Source organism: Corvus moneduloides, chromosome 1, assembly GCF_009650955.1.
Source record: "Corvus moneduloides isolate bCorMon1 chromosome 1, bCorMon1.pri, whole genome shotgun sequence".
NCBI lineage: Eukaryota > Metazoa > Chordata > Aves > Passeriformes > Corvidae > Corvus > Corvus moneduloides.
Genome location: NC_045476.1, coordinates 108,763,010 through 108,785,231, shown reverse-complemented (window position 1 = coordinate 108,785,231; position 22,222 = coordinate 108,763,010). Strand labels below are relative to the sequence as shown.

The following is a 22,222-nucleotide window of genomic DNA, read 5'->3' as shown; positions in this document are numbered from 1 at the left end:
ATTTTAAAGGCATGATTATAATGACAGAAAGCGCTCGTGAATTGTTCGTGTTCTGTCGAAGTTCAGTTTGTACAGTCGAGAGTTCACAGAACCTGGAAAGGCTCGGAAGTTTGTGCATCACCACTTCCAATTAAATGATAACAGTGGAATTGTGTTTGATTGGGAGTGATCGATGTGGGAAAGGAGCCAAAGTGTTCTGTGGATTTTATGCCCAGCTTCAGGCAATGCTCTCCATGCATTAACAATAAAGTTACTATAACTTACTAAGAAAATGAAATACGTGTTTATCATACAGCAGAGGAGGCAGACAATGGTCTACTTTAAAGCATGGAAAATTTAGTAAGTTACTGAGATGTAAATTCCCTTTAGATTTGTGAATGGAATGTTTCTTTTTATTTCCCTTTTCCAGTTGTAGACAAAAATGTTCTTTGTACTGCAATTCTTGCTTTTGTTGTATGACTTACAATAATGTAGCATACTGTACTTAGTGGCTACTGTATCTGATATGTTAAATTTCTGAAGAAATCTGCTTGAAATTATTGCCTAAATTTATGTTAAAAATTTTATTTTTACAAGTCTTACTGTGACTGTGTATACTTAACAGTTTTTCCTATGTCCACTATATCTGGTTTATATAATTTGCATCACTGGCGATTTTCATGGCATTAAAGATTAATTTCTTGTGCTGTACAGGAAATATGCAAAAGCAGAAGCTCTGATGACAGTCACAGATCCTGTACATGATATTGCATTTGCTCCAAATCTGGGAAGATCCTTCCACATCTTGGCTGTAGCAACCAAAGACGTACGAATTTTCACACTAAAACCTCTAAGGTGAGCTTAAAATGAAGATGGTTTGGTGTGATGTGATGCATACTATACAGTCTTGTTTAAATAGTCTCTGTAAAGCAAAAGTGGTAACTTAATGTATGCAGGATTGTTTTTAGCAACCTGATTTTTAAGGTGACAAGATTGTAAGCAAGGTTTTAATTTTGTCTGAATACATATCTAATAACAGTTGTTATATGAACTGCTTGAAAGATGTAGTCCTCTCTAACATAATGTTCAAGCTTAGACCTTTGAACAGTTGTGTGCAGAACTGTCACTTTTCTCTTAAACAGGAAAGAATTGACTTCATCAGGAGGATTAACAAAATTTGAAATCCATATTGTGGCACAGTTCGATAATCACAACTCCCAGGTGTGGCGAGTGAGCTGGAATATTACAGGGACAGTGCTTGCCTCCTCTGGTGATGATGGCTGTGTTAGGCTCTGGAAGGGTAAGGTCACCCACCTGAAACACACTAACTTTATAGTCTTAGAGTTAGTGTCCATTTTAGATTTGTGAAAGATAGATGTTTTTTCTATATTTCTGTTGATGTTTAAGAAAAATAGAATTCAGAAATAACTTTCTGTGCTGCAATACTTGCGTGATTTAGGCTGCTGTGAATAGTTGTTACTGTACCCTGAAATTGTTTCACCAGACTAGAGCTACATAAAATTGTCATTTAAAAGAGTAAGATAGAAGTTTTCCTGCTGCTAAACCCAGAAAATCTACTTTCAGTCACAATGTCCAGGCAAAGTGGCTTTTTTCTGTTTACATTTTTGAAAGAAAACAAAAGAAAATAACCAAATAGATGCACCTCCCCCCATGAACCAAACTAAAAAAATCCCCCCATAATCCCCACAGCAGCAACGAAAACCCACTGGTGGTTTCCTTACTCATTCTCATCTGTTCCTCAGTATTGTAATAGTGGAAACAGTTTTAAAGTATAGATAGACAGAGAATATTAGGCAGCTAAGGGGCCAGATCCTCAGCTGTGTGGAATTTATATATTGATACGGAAGTTCAGTTCTGATTCACACCAGGTGTGTGTCAATTGAAACATATTTGTAGGGAAAGCTGAGCTTCAGAAGAGAAACGTAACAGTTTCTGTATATCTGTGTTTGCAGCTAATTACATGGACAGCTGGAAGTGTACTGGTATACTGAAAGGTAACGGGAGTCCCGTGAATGGTAGTTCTCAGCAGGGAATTTTTAATGCCTCTCTAGGTTCAGCCAATACAAGTCTACAGAATTCACTAAATGGATCATCTGCCAGCAGGTAGGTTAATTAGTAGAGAGACTGATTTTCAGTAAATAGCTTTTTCTCTGAATCTTCTTAATTCCATTTAGCTCTCATAATTGTTTTACATGTTTCTAAAGTGCAATGTCATTTATGGCATGAGTACTTCTACAAGCTCTTCTGGTTTGCTCTGTGGTGTTGTCTGTTATGCCATGTTAAGAGGAAAATGAACCAAACAGTAGTCATACTGAATCAGTCCGTATAAACAAGCAATGTGAACAACTATTTTCATTTTTAGTCCTTTCACATTATTAAAAACAACATTTCTGAAATACTTTCAAAGAAGGAGAAGCTTCGTCCTACTGGTGTGTGACTGCACTTTTGCTTTAGATACATGTTTAAAAGTGAAGCAAAAGTACCAGCAACAAACTCTGTTTTCCTCTGGGATAATGTAGCAGAAGGGAAGGAGGAAAAGCTACTTCCTAACATACGGTTTAAACAATCAAATGTTAGTCTTAGTTTACTTGGTTTTGCAGGTGTGTAGCATCGATTGAATAAAAGTTTTGTGGTTTTTTTAATCTTCATATGGCATTCATATTACATATAATTTGCCTTAATCTCTGTTAGGTTTTTATTCTGTAATAATTGTTGTTTAGTGGGTAAATTTTACTGCCTCTTCTGAAAAAACATTTTAATTTGTGCATGCTGAAATGTAGAAATACACTGAGTTCTGCATCTGTATGGTGCAGTGTGTACCATCAGCTTTACAGGATTCTAAGTCCTGCATAAGAATGCGATGTGGCCAGATTCTATAGCAGCAGTTTCCAAGTTTTGTGGCCACCTTTGTTTCAGATGCCTTGGGATAGCTTCCCTTTCCATCCATGTGCTGCTCATGTGGGTTGTTTTACAGTTTGGAATGCTTATCAGTAAAGTTTACTTTTGGAGAGTAGCACCAGCCTGCCCCCTCCTTCCCTTTCAGCAGTCAGTCCTGAATGGCAGTTCAAGATCCCTAACCTTGTTGAACTGAGAAGAGGTTTCACATTTTCCTCACAAGATAAACGGGAGGACAGGAAGTGGTAATGGCCTGGTCCCTACAAGAAAGGGCAGCAGAATGATGTTGGTCTTGGCTCCAGGTTCTACTTGCAGTGTAGCAAATGAAATGCAGCCCTGCCTTGGAAACGGTATATCCAGAGCTGTGTAGCTGTATTTGCTTGGGCTCCTGTGGGGAAATGCAGGCTGTTTTACACCTCTTGAGCATAGGGTGTGGTTTCGCAGTCTCCTTATCTAAGACTGTGCTGCTGGCAAGACTAGCTGTCCCCACCCCACTGGTGGCTCTTCTCCTGTCCCTGACCTTGGTACTAAGCCATTGTGAAACTGAAATTTCTGGCATTATTTTAGACTCCCTTCATAGCTCTGTATTTTGGAAGGTGTTTTGTTTTGGTTTTTAATAAATTATTCTTGCCTCCAATATGTAACAAAATGTTAATTCCAGAATTAAGTCAGTGGCTGTGGAATTTCCAGACATATGGAGTCTTGTCCTAGGATTGAGCCTTATTATAAAAGATACACACTTAAGTATATGTTTTCTTTTGTAATGACATTGGCTCAAGTGGTGTAAGCACACTTGCTAATTTCTGTGTTACTGTTAACATGCTGATAAAGATTTATGCATTGACATTTGACTAAGCAGGTATTCTACAGATAACTTACTTTGACTGTACATGCTCCATTTCATGTCTCTACATTTAAACACTTAGAACAGCTATAGCACAGGCAGATCTGAGAAAGATTGTAAAAGCACAATGACCAAAGTAGATTTGTACTCAGAATAAATTTCAGAACAGGTGATGTAGATTGTTAGGAAATAAACCAGTAGGGCTGTATTATGTTGATGTAATTGTATGTCTAGATTTATGATACAGTTTCCATTCTCCATTTGTATTATGTCCTTTTTAACAGAAAGCAGAGCTGATACCAAGCTAACTGGAGTAACTTTGGTGTTTTGCTGCTTGTTGCATGCACACAGGAATGGAAAACGAACTCCTTTTTCCCTTCCCCAACGCCGTTTGACCTCTCCCAAGACACCAGCAGCCTGCTAACTACTAAATGCTGTTCAAAAAGCCTTTTTAAAACATGTTGTGTGCGTTTTTTGTACTAGCCTGCACAGTTTGATACTGATGGAATGCCTGATAGAAAAATATTTGGAGAGGCATCTTGTTTGGAAAAAACCATAAACAACCCACCCAACCCCCAAAACTTCCATCAGAACGTATTTTTGAAAGCTTGTCAAATTAAAAGATAGTTCATGATTTAAAACAAGAATTTTTGTCCTTGATTGGGATGGGAGGAGGGAAATGACCATTACAATAACTTTCATTAAAATTGTTTTGAGAACCAATTTGTTTTGCATTTCAGAGTGTTCAGCATTTGATTAAGATTCCTAAACATTACAAGGTTGTAACTGCTTTGTAATATATTCAACTGTTAGTTCTAAAGGAATAAGAAAACTGTTTGACAATTGTACAGATGATGGCTTTTAGTAGTTCAGTATTGTTTCATTTATATTCTTTAGTATGACTTCAAATAAATGTTTTGTAAGTACTGGCATACTTTCTTCATCCTAAGAGAAGTACTTTTTCTGATATGTATTTGTACATTCCTAGGGTAGTTATTACAATTACATGGAGTACTTAAATTCTCTAAACATAGTATCCTTAAAAAATGCAAACACTTTAGCCATACAAAGATATAAACCAAAATGCAGCTTGTTGTTAATTGTCCCATAATTTCATTAATTAACTGATAGCTGTTCCTTGATGTAAATCCACAGAATTGTAAACAAGACATGATATAGTTACACTAAAATGAACAAGTGTTACGGGTAAGTTCTAATAAAAACAGCAGCAAAATGGCATGGAGTGGCATAATTCTGAATCTTGCGTTCACCAGGAATCTTGAATTTACACTGAGGATTTTGCAGAAATGTGTAAATAGATACAATAGATACTGTATTTCATTCAAAGTAGTTTTTCTCTGTAAATGTATATTATTAATGTAAAAACAATTATGTTTTTACGTCTATTCTAGAAATGCTGTGAAATTAATCTGAGTTAGATTCATATACAGAAAATGTACTTTGATAATATTTAATGTATATTTTGTGTCATAAAGAAAGCATTACTGAAAGCTGTTAACAAACCACACAAATTCTGGGAGAATGAAAGCCTGTTAATAGCTGTACTACAACATCCTTTTGATTTCCAAAGCAGTCCATTCTTTTGTAAAAATGTATGCTGTGACTATGGTATTATTTTCAATGAATTTCAGTGGAAAAGACTGTATTATATTGTTCTAAAGGACAGTTTCCGGATTTGTCTTGTTTTGAATTACAAGCCTTGATTTCTGCTATTATGTTCTATTGGTTTTGGCATGGATATACTAAAGCCTTTTTTTTTTTCCAGCATGTCTTTTCTCCCCTTTGGTTCTCCTTGTATTTACTACCTTTCTCTTCTTTTCTTGTTTTTTGTTTTGTTTGATTTTTTGTTTTGGTGTTTTGTTCCTTTCTTAATTGTTTCAGGTATTTCTTTCCCCCTCTGGATTCCCCACGGGCTGGATCGAGATGGTCCAGTCATGCCCAGCTCCTTCCTCCTCCTCCTCTGATAGAGCAGTCTTGTGATGCTGACACTGCCAACCTCCAGTATCCTCACCCTCGCAGACGATGTGTATCTCGGCCTCTTAATCTTTTACCTGAGAATGAAGGGGTTTAATGTGTTACTTTAAATAAATTCTGAAGGGCCTGATTCTGGTGTTTGTGAATGCTTCCATTTCCAGCTACCTTCGTATTCCTTCTCTGGTACTGAAGACTTTTTTTAAAATGTGGAAACTTCTTGCATGTTTTGCAAAACAAACATCATTTAGAACATGCTATTTGTGTATCAAAGGAGCGTTTTAATTTGTACCCTTTGAACTATGGCACCACCTATAAACAGTATTAGCCACGAGCTCTTTATGGAGTAGCTGACTTCAATGTGCCTGTCCCTTTTATTCTTTTTCCCCTGCTTTTTGAAATCAGTTTAGTATGGTCTTTAATTTTTTCTTTTTGTATACTGCATTTACATGTGAAACACATCCTCAAAATTAGACATGCCTTCAAGACACTTTGAGTGAAGAATGATATTGGATCAGCTTGTTAAAGAAACTAAACCATTCCTGTGTATACTGCAGCAAAATAATTCGAAGTGTTTGGTTACTTAAGAATTTTTCATCTTGCTGTATAGATATTTAAATTTTATAATTGTGGTTGACTAATAAATTTGTTCTGAAAGGTCTGTATTTGTATGCTTTTCCTTGTAATAGGCTTTTTTCTTTTTTAATAGGTTCCTGATGAAGGAGGTTTTTTGATTCAGGTGTCCATTCTTCTAGCTCTGCTTTTGTGCCATTCTGGATGTGCAGCTGCATATTCCAGGTCTGTGCCAGAGGGTGTGCTCTGACTTTTCCCATGGGTGTACTGAAGGTCTGCAGAGACTGCTAGAGCTGTTGGATTTCACATTCTCTCTCAGTTTTTTTCCAGTGACTGAATTAAATCAGGACATTTTGAAGAAGGAGTGCTGGCTTGAAAAATGTCAATTGTCTTTTCTGATGTCAGCACAGGAACATCACTGCTGTGGATCAGTGTGTTGGCACCGACTCAGACTGGTGCCAGACAGGCAGGAAGATAATGCTGGATAAAGAATACATGGTATTCCCAGGAGTAGCATTATTGCACAGGATGTGACTGCTGAGTTTGTTGGGCATACCCTGGGGGGAGGAAGGAAAGAGGAGACCTCTGTGCAACAGAAACCCAAAGTGTAATAGTGTATTTCAATGTGCTTCAAAATGGACTTACCCTATTTCCCGGACTCGACCACTACTATGAGGTAAGGAAGAGGGTAACCTGCATTTTTCCAAAGTGACAAGTTGTTGTGAAGTTTTACTGAAAACTTCATTTGCTCAGATCCACTGCATGTGTTTCTTTATTTCTCTCTGAGGAATTGAGTTTTAATTTAAAAACCCACGAGGTAGACCAGTGTTAGGGGGTGCTTGCTGAACATGTGTGGAGGGTGGCTGCTGATACTTTCCAGCCAGCAGGAACGGAAGTGTGGAAGAAAAAAAAAAAGTTATACACCTTTTACCAGAAAAAGTCAACACAAAACCATCCCAACTTTGTATGGTAAACAGAAATGTTACATGATTAAACGATAAGGCTTCAATGGGGGTAGAAAGTAACTATTCCTTTGAGGGAGAATGAATAATTAAAAATTACCAACACTGTGATACTGGGATCCATTCCTAAACCAGAACAAACTGTTTCTGGGTATGCAAGCAACGGAACATATTTTTGAAGTGTTAAGCCACTTGAATAATTTCTGTCTTAATTCTTGAAGAGGTGACAGAATAACCAGTTACAGTAATGACATTTTTTTGCAGCTTCTAGTACTGCATTGTTTATTCAGCATGGTCATATTATTTTCCTCTGTGATGAACACATTATTAGATATCCTAATTCCAGTCACACTTCTTACTAATGGAAACGTGCTGTTAGTTTCAGTGTAAACAAACAAGTCATGTTAGAACACAGTGGCCAAGTTTAACCTCAGCAAATGAACTCGGGCTGGTTTTGTGGCTGATGTCTGCCTTGCCCCCTGCCTGCTATTTTGTATTGACCTCTCTCCAGACCAGGACCCTTCAATCCGTATCCTTGACTTTCCACCTCCACTTCCTCAAACTCATGCTTCCTTCTATTCCCTTGACTCAAGCCTGTGAACTGTGCTTCTGTGCAGGATCTGGACCCTTCAACATACGCAGCAGAACTCTAGGAGGGAAGATTATAGAAAGGCTTTGAAAGGGATAATTACAGCAGGTACTTGGAATATTTTAAATTTATCCAGCACTTTGTAAGGCTGCTCTCCCTTTTCTTCTGAAAGGATACCCACAATAGCCCTTCTACTGTTTCTGTGCTTGGAGCACATCTCAGCTTGAACTTCCAGGATTAGAAGTTTTTGGGTCTTGTAGCCATGAGATGGCTTTGGTGGTTTTCTTTGTTTTCCTTTGTGTGTGTGTGTGTGTGTGGTGCTTTTGCTTTTGTTGTTGTTTGGTTTTGTTTTGAACATATTTGAATCCATATGAATTTCTGATTATGATAAATGTGGATTTTCACTCTTGTAGATTCTTGTACTCTCCGTACCAGGAACACAACTGTAGAAGTGCATTTTGAAAACATCTTGCACAGCACTGATTTTGATGTAGCTCTATTGAAGTTGTCATGTGCACACACACACACACGCATAGGTATGTTTGGAAGGCATCTGATCTCATCCTCTACTTAAAAAAAAAAAGTGACATGTACACTTCAGCACGGAACTGAAATTTTCCATGGTCCGTACATAACCTAAAACACAACGAACTCCACCTCAACATGAGGAAGAACTTCTTTACGCTGAGCGTGGCAGAGCACTGGAACAGGCTGCCCAGGGAAGTCGTGGAGTCTCCCTGTCTGGAGACATTCAAAACCCACCCGGAGTGGGTCACCTGCTCTAGGAGACCCTGCCTTGGCAGGGGGCTGGGACTGGGTGATCTCCAGAGGTCCCTTCCAACCCTAACGATTCTGTTGCTCAGCCTCATCTAACTGATTCAGATGGCAAAAACCGGACAGAAAACAAAGCCGGGAATATGAACAACGTCACACGAGTTAATCCGACTGAAGAGCTTTTTTTTTTTCATTTTTAGGTAGGACGGGGACAGCAGGGTCCGGCGGGATGTTCAGCAGCCCTTTTCCCGGAAGACGCCGAGCTACTCACTGGTACCGGGATCCAAACCTGGCCGGTCTGAAAGCAAATACCTGAAACCAAGTACACCTATGACAGCATCCCCTTCCCCACGGCGCCCCGGTCGGAGCTAGCGCGCGGCCCCGCGTGCCCGTTCCGGGGGGACGCGCCCACTCCCCGCTCCCGCCTAACGGACGCCGGGACGCGGCCGGGGGGCGGGGCTGGGCGGCGCCGCGCGCGCCGCGCCCAATGAGCGCCCCCGCCGCCCCTCGCCGAGCTGCCTCGGTGCCCGCCGCGCGCCGCGCCCGGCCCTTCGCCGGCTCCCCGTGCGGCTCCGCCATTGGCTGCGCGAGAGGGACCGCGCAAGTGGGAGGCGCGCGCGGCGCCGCTGCGCATGCGCCCCCGGCCGCGTCGGAGGGGGCGGCTCGCTCTCGCGGCCGTTTCCGTTGCGCGCCAGGGGAAGGAACTTTGCCCGCCCGGCCGCTGGGGGGCGCTGCGGCGCCGGCGCGGGGCGGGTCCCGAGTTTTGGCGGTCTGTCCGTCTGTCCGTCCGTCTGTCCGTGAGCGCTCTCGCTCCTCCTGGGACCCTCGGGAAGGGCAGAGCCCGTCTCCCGCTCTGTTTGGGCAAAAAGGGGGTCGTCGGCTTCCAGCCGCTTCCCCGTCCCCGGCCTGCGCGGCGGAGCGTGGCCGGTGAGCAGCCGCAGCCTTCCCTCCGCGACCCGTGGTCACACAGAGTTGGTATCGCCTCAGGTGCTCCCTGGAGGGGCCGGGGAGGGAGGAAGGCAGGCTCGGACTGCCTCGGTCCGGGCGGCTTTGCAGGCTAAATATAGGCTGGCACGTCTCGCGGCGGCGCTTCTGTGACTCGCAGGAGCACCGCTCTTTTTAGGCGGTCCAGGAAAGCTGTGAAAGTGTGTCCCCCAAAAGTCTTGGCGGGAGAGGACTGGGAATAGTTCTTAAGCACGTTTGTGGATAAAGCGGGGTTGCCCACGAGTACTGGCAGTGATGTGTGAGTAAAGCGCGTTGCCTTGTGTAAGTGTGAAACTGTTCGGATCCTGCTTGCAGATGCTGCCGGACCGGGGCTGATCGTGTTGCCGGGCCGAGGGCTGTTCCAGGCAGCGTGTGCAGGGTGATGGAAGACTTCAGGAATATTGCCGACGAGACGTTCCCGAGCTTGTTGGGCCATTCCTTCAACAGCAGCGCGAGTGTCGTCTTTGAGAATGTCACCGTCTCCTCCAACCCGGGGTTACCTGTGGCGGCCTCCACTGTTGCCAGGAGCCAAGCGGGCGGTGACAACAGGTGAGGGGGTCAGTAAGTGCCACTCAGTAATATAAAAAAAACAGTTGAAGCATTTAACTCTGGAGAGTAAAAATTAATTTCACAGATTTCTTGGTCGGTGATAAAACTATTTACCAATCAGTATGTCAGTAATCAGCAACCACAGGTTTGTCTGTATTACCAGTGAAAAATCTGCATTTAATTTGTAACAAGTAAAATACTTAACATTTACAAAAATTGCCCTTTAAGAGTAATTTAATTTTTAGACTGGTAACAGTCAAGTTTCTTTTAACTCAGCTCTTCAGCTCAGTATACTCAAGTTTAAAGTTGGTAGAGGATAATATGTTTTTTACACGTGTGTTCTCTTAACTGCTCACTGAATTTACGTGAATCTGCCTCCTTTTAGAATGTGTAAGAGCTAGTGTTATGTATAAGAATTAAAACTTGCTCAGCAAGAAATAGAGCGAAGAGTAACAAGCCTTTGCACTTAACTGCTGTCCTGTTACTTAACAACAAGTAAGGTGAGACTTTAATACCCTGTCTTTCCAGAAGTGTGTGCTCCAGAAGGACACCACTAGCCACTAAAAACTATAACGTGGCATTTCTCTAAGGAGCTACAGAAGACTGGAGAGGATCATTCAGGATACACATGTGTATCTGTAAATACAGATTAGCTAAAAACTGCTAAAATATTGAAATAACTTTCAGGAAACAAGTGGTCATTAATATGTTTTTTTTTCCCCCCAACTGTTTGGAAAACAGGAACAGTGCATTAGAATGACTCTGATGTGTGTTTTTCCTTTCCACATTTACAGGCTTTCTGATGACTGTGCATCCTATTTAGAAGGGAAACATTCACCTCTATCAGGATCTCCTCACAGCAGTCAGTCAGATCCTGAGCCAGTGGAAAGATTTGCCCTCTCCTTTCGTGATGACATGTAAGTGAGGTAGTTAAAATCTAATTCTGTCCTAAAATGCAAATACCAGTAAGTTAGTATGTAGATTTATATGTACTGTATGGCTAATTATGGGCTACTTCAGAACTGAATTGCGGAGTTGAAAACAGCAGGTTTTACTACTGGCCTGCAGTAACTGGAGAGCTCAGCTGTGCTTTAGCCTGTTAGCTTACAGTATTTGGCAGCCTGGCAGCTTTTCCTACTAAAACAGCTCCTCCATGGTTTCTGAAGAGGGGTAGTGCCAGGCCTTGTGGAAGCACCCTCTGCAGTGGTGCCACTTAGCCTGTGCAGCCCTACATGGGCAGCATTCTGCTCTTTGATTGACTAATTGGACTTCATGTACATGACAGGAATGAATCTTCGGAAGTAATGTTTTCTAGACTGTGAGGTTTTGTGTTGTAGTCACACAAATTAAAAATGTCCTCAGCATGATTATTTCATTGACTTATCTGAATGTGGCCTGTATTTACCTAGTTCACATAATCTAGAATTAAGCTGATGTTTCTGGTTCATGTCATGTGTGTGAATAGCATTTTGCACTGATTTAAATATGTTTTGGGTAAGTATCAAGCAGTTTGTGTACAGAAAGGAGCAACAATTTCTATTAAATTTGCCTTCCTTGTAGCATCAGTGATTGGTGTTTCTTAGGAAATAGTTAGTGTTAGTGATACACTTGAGAAAGCATTGCTGAGTGGTGGAAGTGTTGGAAGCTGTTGCATAGGTTATTCTAACCAAGGTCAAATTTGTTCCTGTTGTGACAGAAACTGCAATGTGTATCTTTCTCACTTTATTGGACATACTCTAGGCAGTATGTCCCTATCAAAACAAAGAATATAAGATTTGAGAGGAAGTCAGTGTCTTGATTGTACTCCAGTACTTAAGAAAAGAAAACACAGAACATGGAATAGTTGTGTTTTAGATTTTCAAATGTAAGTTTCATTTATTTATCTAAAATATCGAAGCAAAAGTATGGAAATTTTAATATCTGGCGTGATTAGCTGATCAGCCTGTGTGAAAGTTCTGTAAAACCAGAAGTGAAGGATAACTTTCCTGCATAATTACAAAAGCTGTTACTTAACTATGTGCAATTTCAGTAACTCATGTTCTTTATCATTTGGTCCCTTACCTAGTGTAACAAAAGGTTTGGTGAAATCTTGTCAAGTGTTTGACTTGGTCTCAAGTGGATCATGGAACTCGGCCAGAGTAGATCCTTTTGTCCTTATACTTGTCTTTTTACGGAAATGAAAGAGAGGAGCAAATAGGTAGAGAGGCATATGTTGCATGAAATTTCACTATTTGTTTCACAGTTTAGATTGTGAAACTGAAGTCCTTGTAATTTTGATATGTATTCTTTTATTGTAAAATGACAGGTGTCTGGAGTCTATCCTATACTGATAACAACTGACTGAGACAAAGCAGTTGGAGACTTTTTCAAATCTTTATCTTGAGAGATGATGGTCTGTGTACCTCACTGATTTTTTATTGAAATAATTCTCTTTCTAGGGAAATGGCTACACAAATTGAAGAGCCTCAGACAGCTTGTGTTAGTTTGAAAGAGACCCACTCAATATACGGAGAGCAAGCTCAGAATATCATTGAGCATTCAAATTGCAGTCAAGGTACCTTACGTGACGTTTTTCCAATTGAGCGCTTGGAAGGTATTAAATTTTGAGAAAAATGGTGTACTTATTTTCAGTGTAATGAGCTTTTTATGCTACAGAAGTCTTCTTTTGACCCTTTCGCTGTTTTATGGTGGATCATAAATGAGTTTTGAAAAGTAATCTCTTGGATTTGAGCGAACTGAAAACAGAGAAAGCTGTTGTTGAGTGGTTGACATGTTCTTGGACTTCTCCTCAAAGTACAAAGCTATACAGGAAGTTCGTGAAAATAATGTTTGTTACATAGTACCATAATTAGAATGCCAGTAGTAATCTGTCTTAGTTCCAGGAACTTTGTGGAAGAAGTGTATGTAACTTGTTCTCTACCCTTTCTGTTTCAGTAGGTGTAAGGCTGCAAGCATCTCTTCTCTTGCCCTGTTCCAACTTGTAGTAGATGTCTTTCATTGTCTTTGTAGGAGGTTGTACATGAAAAAATAGTTTTGAATACTTGCTGTGAAAACTATGCTTTTTTTGAAGTATGGATAGAGTAGTGGAAGCAAAATAATATTCCCAAACTTATTTTGAAAGCATGGTGACTGATATGAAGCTTGCCTGAGGTTTTTGCTAATGCCAGGTTCTGTGATTAAATTCTACTTGTCCCTTAAAATTCAGTAAATATAGTTAGTAAATATATACTTTTAGACATTATCCTTTTCCAAGCTTTAAGTATTTGTATAGGTTTTTTGTGAAGTATTAATAATTTTGACAGATAACATGTTCAATTAAAAAGTACTGTGGCCTGTAATATAAATAGACCCTTATTAAAAAACAAGTTCTAACAGGGAAGTGTTGACTTCAGTCATTTGTTATGGTAGTCTTGAGGAAGTGGCAGTAACTGGCAACAAAATGATGATGCTTTGGAAAGCTGAGACTGCCCAGTGTTTGGACTTGATAGTGCCCAATCAGATTTAGTTGCTTGATTTTTAACTTGTTGTTTGGAGATTTTCTTTTATTCTCATCTATTACTTAAGAATTACGAAGCTTTTTTGCTAAAATCTCTATGTGCAAGTCTAAAGTGTTCTCTGTCTTGTGGGACTTGCAACTGAATTGTATGTGGATACAACACATGGACAAGTGGAAGCTGCTTAGAATGATCCATAAAAAGAATTGGTCCAGTAGGTGAAATGCAACAGTGGAACAGAACACTTATCCCTCCTTCTGCTAGTACAAACTGTGGCTCCTTACTTTCTTGCACTGCCTATGGAAATCCTTAAGGCAGTAAATATCTTTCATCATTTTTAGAGTTCTAGCCCTGATGAAGCCCTGCCATTTTAACAAGATCCTTTAGATCATTGTCATAAGAACATACAAGGTTTGGTGCTGTGGTAATGTGTATGTTTGGGTTCTTTCTATGGAGTACACCAAGACCTTCCAGAGGCTCTGTTTACTGCCTTAGAGAACAGGTAGCACTTACTATGTTCTCATGTTTTACTACTAAAATACTGCTTACGCCACTTTCTTATGTTTCAGATTTGCCAGCTGGAATATGTTTTCTTCCAGACATTAAGGAGAGCAAGGTAAAAGCTTTTCCAAATACAGTGAAATTAAGTGTTTTCTAATACTAATATTTTAATAGACTTAATTCTGTGAGAGGAGGAGGGAGGGAGTTGAACTATGTTTATTGTCTTATGTATACCTTAAGTTTGTAAAGGTACTGGCATGCCTCGCTTTGCCTCCATTTTGCAGATCACTTAATTAGTACCATGGGAGTATGACTCCATCTAATCTTTCTCAGTTGTGAAAATTGTTGTTTGCTCCTAGCCTCTAATGTCTTGTAGTTCTATGTCAGTGTAAGGACTTTGCATTTTATCCCAGTTGTAGTCTACCTTAATGAAGTGTCTTTTGAGAAATTTTTTGTAGTGCTTTTGGAAATTGAAGTAGACAACACCAGAGCTAGCAAATAGCTGCAGGTATTGACAGGTGGGGTTGTGCTTCACCTGTTTTTAGAGATGTTAGAGATGTGTTAGAGACGCTGACAGTTTTGGGCGCAGAGATACAATACAGACAGGAATGGGAGATCTCCTGTTCCTTGTGGAAAACATGTATCAGGTTGCAGCCAAATGCTGTCCAATACATATTCCTTAATGTGTCAACTAGTATTTTGATTTAGTTTTCTGTCATTTGATTTTTGTAGGGGCCACAGTGCTCAGTGAGTTGCAGTTGAATGCTTGCAGGCTGCCTTCCGAAAACCATAATTAATTTTCCTTTCAAATTCTTTACTTTCTGAACTTTGACTTTTTTTGCTTTGTGTCAAACATTATCTGTTCATCACAAAGAATGTGAGACTAAATCTGTACCAGACATTACATCATGCTGTTTTTAAAAATCAGTCAGCTATAGAAAAGATAGAATATTTGCTGTTAGCTAGATTCAGCTGAAATACTACTTTTTGAGTAATTCAGTGTGCTCATTTAGAGAAATTTCCAGCAAAGGTTGGATCTGTGTATACAATTTCTGAAGAAGCACTGTTTTAACAGCATAGGAAACAATTGAGAGATGTCTTTGTACATTTAAGTTGGGATTGCAGCTCAATGAATGATGGAAGGCAGTTTTTTCAAGTGTAAACTCTTTAACGCAACGTTTCAGTTCTTTATTTTGAAGTCTCTTGACTTTGGTGTCCTTCAGATGCTTTTTTGCTCATCCCCTTTAATGATCCCCGTGTTTCTTGTGTGCATCCATTCTGGAAGCTAGCAGGCAAAGTCCATGGGAATTGGAGTGTCTCCTGGGATAAGTAAAAAAAGTGTGTGCGGAGTTTTGCAATATTATTAACCTCATTGATTGCTTATTATTAACTGAATTCATGAAGTGTCTTTTGACACTTTTGTAATTTCTAGAAACATTTCTTTATGGGTGCTTTTTGCAGGTTGGTCCATCTGAACCCTCTGAAAAGCTGATAGAAGGTGCTATCTCAAGTGTTCATCTTAGCAATAGTCTTTCAAGTTTTTTGGAGAATGAGAAACTCTCATCTCTTCTAAGCTCAGATGAAGATTCCACTGGTAGGTGTGTTTATAACTCTTGAGTCTGAGTCTGTAATTCTGACTCAATGTTATTGCATACTTGAGAAGAAAGATTCTGTTTTACTGAAGTATTTCATATTGGATTGTGCTTGATAAAAAAAGTAGTATAACAATATTAAAGAAAACTGTTCTTTGGAAAACCGACTTTTTAAATAGTAACAGGAGTAGGCAGCTATTGAATTTGTCAGAGAAGGTCACATTTGGAATTTTAATCTAAAAAATTAAACAACAGTCCTCAGTTACTGTGAATCAAAGATACAGGTGGCAGTGTGGGCATTGATTTAATGAAGTGGTAACTCCAGCTACATTTTCAGTTCAGATTAGTAGAGATAAAATTCTGTGGTGAAGAGCACACCACATGCAGTTAAAAAGGACTTTTGCTTGAGTTTTGAGTTCAGCTCTCGTTAGGTACTGCATGTGTGGGTTGACATCCAAGTTGGAAGTCTAGTTTACCTGCAGGCATAAAAGTGAGAGCTTGAGTTCTGTATCACTAAGCAAGAGTTTTGAACTTTTTGTGCCCTTCCAGTGGCTGCTGCAGAAGGGCAAACATGCTCTTCTTCATTAATGCAGCTGACTTTGCCCGTGACATGAAGGATGACAGGGCATGTTAGATGTGTCAATGAGGAAGGCAGAGTGATCAATAGGTTTACCGTTGTGAGATCAAGTAGCCTTGCAGTCAAGTAGAGCTGTGCATTTCTCCCATGGCATCTACTTAATGTCATGACTGTCTTTTGAAGTTTTGTTCTTTCTTGTTGCATAACTTCACTTGAGTGTTAAGCATATAAGAATTATGTTAATAGTTTGCTGAGGAAAATTACTATTGTTTCTTTTTTCACTCAAGAGGATGAAGTTACTTTTAATTGCCCTCCTGAGGAGTTGGTAGCTATTAGCTGGAAATACTTGCCTACTGAGGGTTCCAGTACTGGTAAAGCTAACTGGTCTTTTTATTTTTATCATGCAATTTAGTATTTAGTGTAAATTATGGAGTTGTTTTGATAGTATGTCAGGTGATATAAAATGTCAGTTAAAAGTGAAAAGGAGGTTTTCTTCTCTTTCCGTAGATGATGATATTGATGATGAAGAATTCTTGGATAACCAACTAGAAGCGTATTTTGAGCAGCTGATACAACCAGAAATTATAAGAGGAGATACCAACTTGCAGAAACTCTCAGAATGCTCTGCAGCACTGAAGCTTTCTGAAGATGGCTTACTGCAAGTAGGTTTAAAGTTCAAAGCTCAGCATGCCCAATGGCTTTTAAACATATTAAATGAAGTTTCAGTGGTTATATTAATTAGGTTCTTAAACAGAATTAGTTTTAACTGGGGTTTTTTTGTTTTATTTTTTTGTTTCTATAGCTATTAAGGCAACATGCTGGCACTTCTCTTTTATCATACAACAAGTTTATAAATAATCTTTTTGATCACTTTTTTTTTTCTATCTTGGATAGCAATGTCCAAGGCATTATTAAGGGTATAGCAACACAGAGACTTTTGTTTCAAGGAGAGTTAATCATTCTCGTAAGTAATTGGTAAGTGTGTGGAAGTTAAATGTAGGGCAGCAACAGGCTGGCTTGTGGTTTGCCTTTCAGCAACAGTTAGCTCCATTCCAAACAGGTTGCCAGGGATTAAATGCCTTTCCATTTTCTTGGCTTTGCAACAATGGATGTGATCCTAGCAGTCTCATGCTTGACCAGAGTGGAAAAGTGTGATTGATTTAAACAGTTAAACCACAGCTTCTGAAATTTCAGAAATTTCCCGACTGACATCAGAGTTTCCAAGCTGTGTGGGAAGTGATGTTAACCCTGTACAAGTACAGTACAGTCTGGATAGGCTACAGTACATGAAGGAAGGGATAAGTGGTTTTAGGAGTGAGAATAACAGAGCTCTGCTCTCTGATCTCAGGTCTTCTCTATTTGTGAAAGAAGTCCCTGCTTCACTGCCTTGTAGATATACAGTAGGGTAGATACAAATGGCTCTGAGTCTGATTTGGAGCTCTCATCCAACAATGGGTCAGCCAGAAGGGAAAGAGGAATGACACAGTACCCATGTTAAAGGGAATGAGAGGATGTAGTAGGAATAAGAAAAGATCCTCCCATCTTCTTGCTGTGTATGCTCTTGTAGGCACATGCATGGATTGGCATAGCCAGGAACTACTGTCCTTGGTGGTAGAGGCAAACTAGAGGTGCTGGCTATGGCAGTGTTGTACGAGTGAACAAAGTATTGTTAGTCTCTTCTCTACTAGAGAATTTTTTAACTAAAACACCCTGTAGTGTTACTTCTTTTTTCCTTTTGTATGCATATTCTAGTGGAACCTAAATATTTTATATTTTTTATTTAAAGGAGAACTTTCAGGATTCTGCCAGTTACAGGGCTGTGGCTGGAATAGACTCTGGAAATGCTAGTGATGAAGATTCACAAAATGAAGGGATAACTGGATATCCTGTGAAAAGAGAAATGCTGCCCAGAGCAGTACAGCAAATGGTATGAAATTGCCATTTAAATTCCTATTAATCATGTAGAGTAAGACTGTAGTAGAAGATGGCAGCGTGTTTGAAAACTTGTTAGATCTTCAGCTAACCACCCAACCTTTCTTTACAAAAAATTAATAATACCACTTTGATTTTAGGCATGTTTTTCAAACATAGTGGACTCAGACTGTTTTGTATCTAGAACTTTAGTACATGCAGTTAATAACTGTGCTTCTGACACTTTTTCAAATGATTGTTGTTTCCGAAGAATTCCATGACTGCTGGGGATGTGGTGGATTCCTGTGCAGCTGATGAGTTGCGATTAGATTCCCTGTATCTCCAGTTCATAGACAGCCATAAAGCTGATGTCTCAGAAGTCCTTCCAAAGCAAGAAGTAGAGTCCTCAGTCTGTCAGGCTGCTTCTTCTAATGCAGAAGAGCTACCCACAGCAAGAGGATTTTTGAGACGTGACACCACTCCTGAAGTTCTTAGTGCAAATGTACCTCAGACAGATGCAACTGAATGTAAAGTTGGTCTTCCTGATACTTACCTGTCTCCAGCTGGGGATAGCTGTGAGAACTTAAGTTTAGCTACCACAGACAAAGGTAGGATGTTTTACATACAAGCTGTCTTTACATTAAACCTATGCATTTGTGACTGTATTCTATTGCATGGAAAAAGAAATAAAATTGTAAGCTAGGCATTTTTACCTTAGTTGTAGGATTTTGGTAATAAAAACCAATGTAGCATGAATTAATTCTGACTTGCTTTTGTTTTAAGAAACAGTGATTGTTGTATGTTGCGCTTAACTGTTACTTATTTGCTGATGAAATGAATTTAAGCTTGCAGTTGCAGCAACTTGAGCTCTGTTTTTTGAACTTGTTGCAGACTTCTGGCAAGGGAACTTAATCCAAAATTAAGACATTTTGCCATGTTCCTTTTTATTTTAATCCATAATGTAGCATTTGCTGTATCTTTCAGGTGATTTACCACACAGCATTGTCTATCAAAATGAGGAGGGCAAATGGGTGACTGATCTTGCATATTATACTGCATTTGATGAAGAACAAGATTTAAATGTGTCTGAATATGATAAACTAAATGAGGAATTCATTACTGGCTGTATGTAATTTTCTTCTTTTTTAGTTAACTCTTGTTGTCTGTAATAATGTTAAGTAAACTTCCTTCCTTTTTTTTTGTTTCACTTCAACAAAGCAGTATTTGGTGTGGCAAAGCCTCTAGGTTTTAGATACTGCAAATTATTTGAAAGCTGATGTTGATAGTGGTCTGTAGTGATACTATTATTTGTAGTTCATAGCTTCTTTCTGTGTTTCCTGCTCTTCCCATGAAGCATGCTTTAAAACAAAAGAAAAAGCATTCTAACGTTTGCCATTGGTACCTATTGTATGAGCTAAAGCAACTCCTCTCACTTCCACAGTTTTTCCTTTGGACTTAAATTATTGTTATCCTTTCTTGAAAGAAAAGAAGAGGAGTAGTTTTGTATGGCAAAATGCTTATAAGACAGGAAATAATTATAAATGAGGAATTACTACAAAATCAACTAGAATGTGAATACAGTGTCAAAATTTGAGAGACTTGAAAGTGTTGAATTGGCTAGCTGCTGGTATTTTTGTGAAGTCCCTTAGGAATGTCTTGATGCTGAAAATGGTACTGGTACTGAAAAATGTTGGAGCTTATTGAGGGACTTTATGGATGCTAAAAAAGTTAGCAGAGAAATTTTCCACCTTTTACAGTCTTCTGTGAAAGTCTCTGTTCTCACGCAAACTAAGCTCAGAGATGGTTTGCTCTTTTGTAAACTATTTGCAGGTGCAGGGTGTTGTGAGAGTGCAGTGGATATTGTTTTGGTTCACTGAAGAAAATACTTTGAAATAGGCATCGTAGCATTCAGCCAGTCACTCTGGGAGGTGTATGGTCAAGCACCCAATAATGTCATTTCTCTACTGTGAATCAAGTTATATAAACGAGGTGGTAGTTAATTAAATAATGCCATTTATCCTGAAATTCCGTGTTGTGATTCTTGCCGTCCCTGGGGGCAACAGCGACTTTATGGGTACTCTCATCTTCCCTTGAATTCCAGGCTTTTTGAACCTCTGTTTATGTAAAAAGTTGGTTTTTATCCTTAAGATATGTCAGACTGATCTTCATGAGAGCCTGTATATTTGTCATACAGGCTTGGATAATACACGTGTAGTCCCATAGACAAGTTGATTCCTTATCACCAAAATGTCGTCTGCTCGTCTGTTTTATAACAGATTCAAGCAATGTGTGCAACAGCATTTCTCCTAATCTATTCTAGTTTTCAAAGCTGCCATGTGGATGGGCTAATGTATTCTCAAAATGTCCATGGTCCACTCAAGGTTCTTCTTTCTTTCAAAGAGAATGTTGTGTAACACTGTTCATTTTGAATGAATGATCAGACAGGGTTGACTGGTTGAAATAATGTTGGTCAACACTGTAGTAGTTTTCTGATGGTCCAAGTAAATATCATCCCATTTGGGAGACACTTCCCCATCTACTATGTCGGTAATGTAGAGCTCTTCCATTATTTTTCAAATGCCATTATATTTCAGACACCTTCCTGAATCTCAGACTTGAGTTGTTGAGTGATTAGAATATTTGACTGTTGGAAATTTTTCCAAGGCTACTTAGGGTTTTCCCACCTGATGTGTTTTTAAACACTTCCGCTTTCAAGTCAATGGGCTTACTTACCTCTTTGCATGGTAGATGATAACACACTGACAGGTTCCATGTGGTTGGCATTTTTCTGGCTGCTAGTCTGCTTGTCTGTCTGCAGTGGTGTTTGACAGCTGAAGAAATTGTATTTGTAAGGACAGAAAGGAAATGTTACCTCTGATTCTTTGGAGTTTCATTTATGACATGTCTCTCTGTTAGCAAACTGTGCTCACACTGTGTTCTTGTATGGAATAGTGCAGGAGTGCTCAATTGACAGTGTTGGGTGCTTCAGAAAGTCTGTGGAGGCTGTAGGGCTCATATAGAAGAGATAAAGAACTGCTACTGCCTGAGAATTCAACTGGATAGAACAATGTGTCATTGATAGTGCCAGATTGCCTTTAGGAGATGAAGTTGGATTGTTCAATTCTTTCCGCAGAGTATGTATTGTGACTTCCCATGAGTAATTTTATGGACAACAGCTGTATTCACCTTACAAGTTTGCATCCATTCTCGGCTTTTGCCCTGTGCTTCTATGCCTCTGTGTACAAGGCCATGTATTTTTGAAGTTTTGATGAGTTTAATGATACATTTACATTGTAATCAGGTGGTAGAGCAGTACTTCTTGATCAGTTTTTCACATCGTTTTGGTGAAGAGACTTTTAAGAGTTAGTTGTTCTGTAGATGGTAACTGTGAAAATAATAGAGGCATTTGAATTCAAAAGTAAGATTGAGTTATTTGGGCTGTTAATTTGCATGGGTTTTTCATGAACTGGTACAAGCCAGTATCTTTCTTTTGCTGCAATTCCAAAGTACCACCTTAATGTAAAAAATTTTCAGCCCCAAATGTAGTAAAGGTTTGATCAGAGTTAGCCATATTGTGCTTGGTTCTAGCTGGCATGGGTATCATAACCTATAAAAAGTTGTAGTTTAGCTTGGGGCTAAGGCTGTTAGAAACTTACTTTATTTGCCACTAAGTTAGTTAGCTAAATGCTGATTTTACTTTGGCTTCTAAAGAACCCACAAACACTCCTTTAAAACTAATTTCATATAACTTTTCTCACCAAAATGGGATTGAATAATTCCTAGTGTGTCCCAGACTGTCTCAGGTCTAGAATTATATATGCAATAACTTTCCATCAAATTGAATTTAATGATGACAAATAGTAATGACAGTACTTAGTAACTTATGCCTTATTTTAATAAATGTTCTCTTTGGTTTTAAGCTGAAGCAGCAGCTATGATTGCACAAGACCAGGAAGAATTTGAGAAAGCACACAGGCTTGTGCAG

At 39.3% G+C, this 22,222-nt stretch overlaps 1 protein-coding gene across 1 annotated transcript in view; it reads left to right on the top strand.

Annotated features, from left to right (window-relative positions):
• Positions 1 to 22,222, top strand: part of CEP192 (centrosomal protein 192) — a 71,295-nt gene that overhangs the window by 4,837 nt on the left and 44,236 nt on the right. The window contains 15 exon segments of the mRNA XM_032107687.1: positions 694 to 834; positions 1,122 to 1,279; positions 1,953 to 2,103; positions 5,642 to 5,828; positions 8,967 to 9,556; positions 9,929 to 10,162; positions 10,957 to 11,079; positions 12,601 to 12,755; positions 14,226 to 14,272; positions 15,619 to 15,751; positions 16,834 to 16,988; positions 18,113 to 18,253; positions 18,509 to 18,845; positions 19,222 to 19,362; positions 22,158 to 22,222. Of these exon segments, the coding sequence (XP_031963578.1) occupies positions 694 to 834; positions 1,122 to 1,279; positions 1,953 to 2,103; positions 5,642 to 5,828; positions 8,967 to 9,556; positions 9,929 to 10,162; positions 10,957 to 11,079; positions 12,601 to 12,755; positions 14,226 to 14,272; positions 15,619 to 15,751; positions 16,834 to 16,988; positions 18,113 to 18,253; positions 18,509 to 18,845; positions 19,222 to 19,362; positions 22,158 to 22,222 (2,758 nt within the window).